Raw genomic sequence first — 2306 nt, forward strand, 5'->3', positions numbered from 1 at the left:
TTAGTTTTTCCTCTTTGAACTCTTCTTCATGCAGATCACTTGCTTCCGTTTCTACCATTGTTATCTGCCTAGTGGTACCCCAGTTATAGCTTTGACTTCATAAAATACTGCACACACCATGAATTACTCCACCTGTAAGCATGAACGCACCAAGCTTGTCACTAGCTGTATACACTAGGTATAACAAGATAACCAATGATGGGAGTGTATATAGCTAGCCAAGAAAGTGGCTTTTTGCCCTCCCGCTAACGTATAAACAATTACCCTGATCGGTATATGTTCACTCCGTAAGTGCATTCACCATGGGGAAACCGTCGAGTAGCAACATCGCCGTCAGATGAGGTTTGTCTTGAGGCAGAAAGTAAGGAAGATGAGCTTTTCCCCGTCTAAGGTATGTCAAAAAACGGGAAGTGATGTATATCAGGAGTTTTGATTTTTGTATTTTGGTTCAATAAAGATAGTGCTTACGGAGCTTTTACAATCTCTCAAACCACACCTGATCTAAGAGAAAGTTAAACAGCATGATTTTATGGCATTCCAGGAAGGAGGTTGAATGATTGATGATTCAAAGACATCATGATCCACAAGCTATTAGCAATTGAATTACCAAGAAGTGCAAAAGTGCGTAGCCGAGGCCTTGAGTCAGCACCGCCTTGCCTTGGAAGAAACTGCTCTGCCTCACACACCCTATATACATAGCATACCCTCTTGGAAATCATAGTAGTTACCACACAACTCAAATGGTGGACACTTTTCATTCATACTTGCATATGCTTCACATAATCTCAATATTACAAAAACTCTTAAAAAAAGGCCCCAAAAAGTCTATAATCAGCTCCACTCCTGCCTTGTTTCATCCGGAATCTGTTTTCGTCATTGAATTGCAAATATCTCAATTTTGTACCTATTTAGTCCTTAATGTTTACAAATTATATCTATTTAGAGTTGATTTTAACTACATCACATTCACTAAGAAAGTAATAAATAAAAAGTTTAAAGGTATTTAGGACCCTTTTTAACTTAAAATTCAACGTGGCTCTTTAATTAATAAAAAAAGATCAATTTAGTTTGATCAATGGATAACATTAATCATTATGATGTTCACATTGCGATTTATGGTATTGATATGATGAAGATGATGTTATAGAGGAATTTAGTTGAATTTTTATAAAAAAAATTTGATGATTTAATTGATTTTTTATAAAATATTAACAAAAATTAAAAGCTACATTTGATCAAATATTTTGACAGATAATCAGATCGCACACATAGTTTTGGTGGATGAGTCTTATAGCAGAGATTTTCTATATACACAATAACTCAAACTCGAAACCTGCTAAAATGACACTAAGTCGCTTACCACTTAACCAATCTAATTAATATGATATGTTTTGAAAAGTAGTACATGTTAGTTTATTTTCAAAAACGTTGTTAGAAAAAAAGAGAGTAAAATATATAATGATAAATACTTTAATTTAAGGTCATATAAATAAAGAAAAATTCAAAGGCCAACTTAATATGAGTTGAAAAAGAAAAATATTTGCGAGACTTAACCACTATACGGTTAGCATCGAACCTAAATATAATTAGTGTTATTTAAAACAGTAATATATTTTATTATTGTTTTATTCAGAAGAGTACAAGCTTTATTTGCAGACTTGAAGAGAGTGCATTTAGCACTGAGGCCATGGGACTTTGCAATCAGAAGCAACTCTTTTAGCGTTGGGAGTGTCGACGTATGGTTTAAGACCTGGGTTCTTGATGTACCCACAAAGGCAAGGCTCCTGCTCCTGCAGCTTGCTGCAACAAGCTGCTGTTGGTGCCGCCGGCGATGTGAACGCCGGCATGCACGGACTAAACTCTTGGGGATTACATGTCACTGCCTCTGCCGCTCCCCAAAACAGCACCGCCACCGCACAAATTGCAACAAAGGAAACCCTCTTCATCTTTCTTTTTTTTGCCAACAACAATGAAAGCAAGAAAGTTAAATGGTGCCTGGGAATGAGTTGTGGCATAGTTTATAGGACTTGGGATTTACAGTTTACATCAGGATTTACGGATGTTAAACTGTTATCAGTAAAGTTTTCTTGGGTTTTAAACTTAGAAAAATTGGATTAAAAAACCTTATTACACTAGGAATCAGATATTTGAACATTAAAGATTACGTTATTAGAAAGATAATTATAAAGTGGCTTAAATGCATAGTTGCTCCCTAAATTATATCATTTGTACCAAGTTAGCCTCTAAAGTATTTTTCGAAACGTTTTGCCCCCTAAACTTTAAATTGTTACCTCATTTGCCTCTAT

The 2306-nt window shown here is 35.3% G+C and overlaps 1 protein-coding gene across 1 annotated transcript; it reads right to left on the reverse strand.

Annotated features, from left to right (window-relative positions):
• Window positions 1-1590: 1590 nt before the first annotated feature.
• On the reverse strand, window positions 1591-1974 carry LOC120171887 (non-specific lipid-transfer protein 2-like). The gene has a single exon (XM_039179504.1). It carries the CDS (start codon window positions 1944-1946, stop codon window positions 1674-1676), a length of 273 nt encoding a protein of 90 aa, XP_039035435.1. The 5' UTR covers window positions 1947-1974; the 3' UTR covers window positions 1591-1673.
• Window positions 1975-2306: the final 332 nt, after the last annotated feature.

Source organism: Hibiscus syriacus, unplaced genomic scaffold (assembly GCF_006381635.1).
Source record: "Hibiscus syriacus cultivar Baekdansim isolate YM2019G1 unplaced genomic scaffold, ASM638163v2 tig00111837_pilon, whole genome shotgun sequence".
Classification (NCBI taxonomy): Eukaryota; Viridiplantae; Streptophyta; class Magnoliopsida; order Malvales; family Malvaceae; genus Hibiscus; species Hibiscus syriacus.

Bases quoted from the DNA above. Each gene is read 5' to 3' on its own strand.
- LOC120171887 (XM_039179504.1), bottom strand. From the start codon at position 1,946: ATGAAGAGGGTTTCCTTTGTTGCAATTTGTGCGGTGGCGGTGCTGTTT.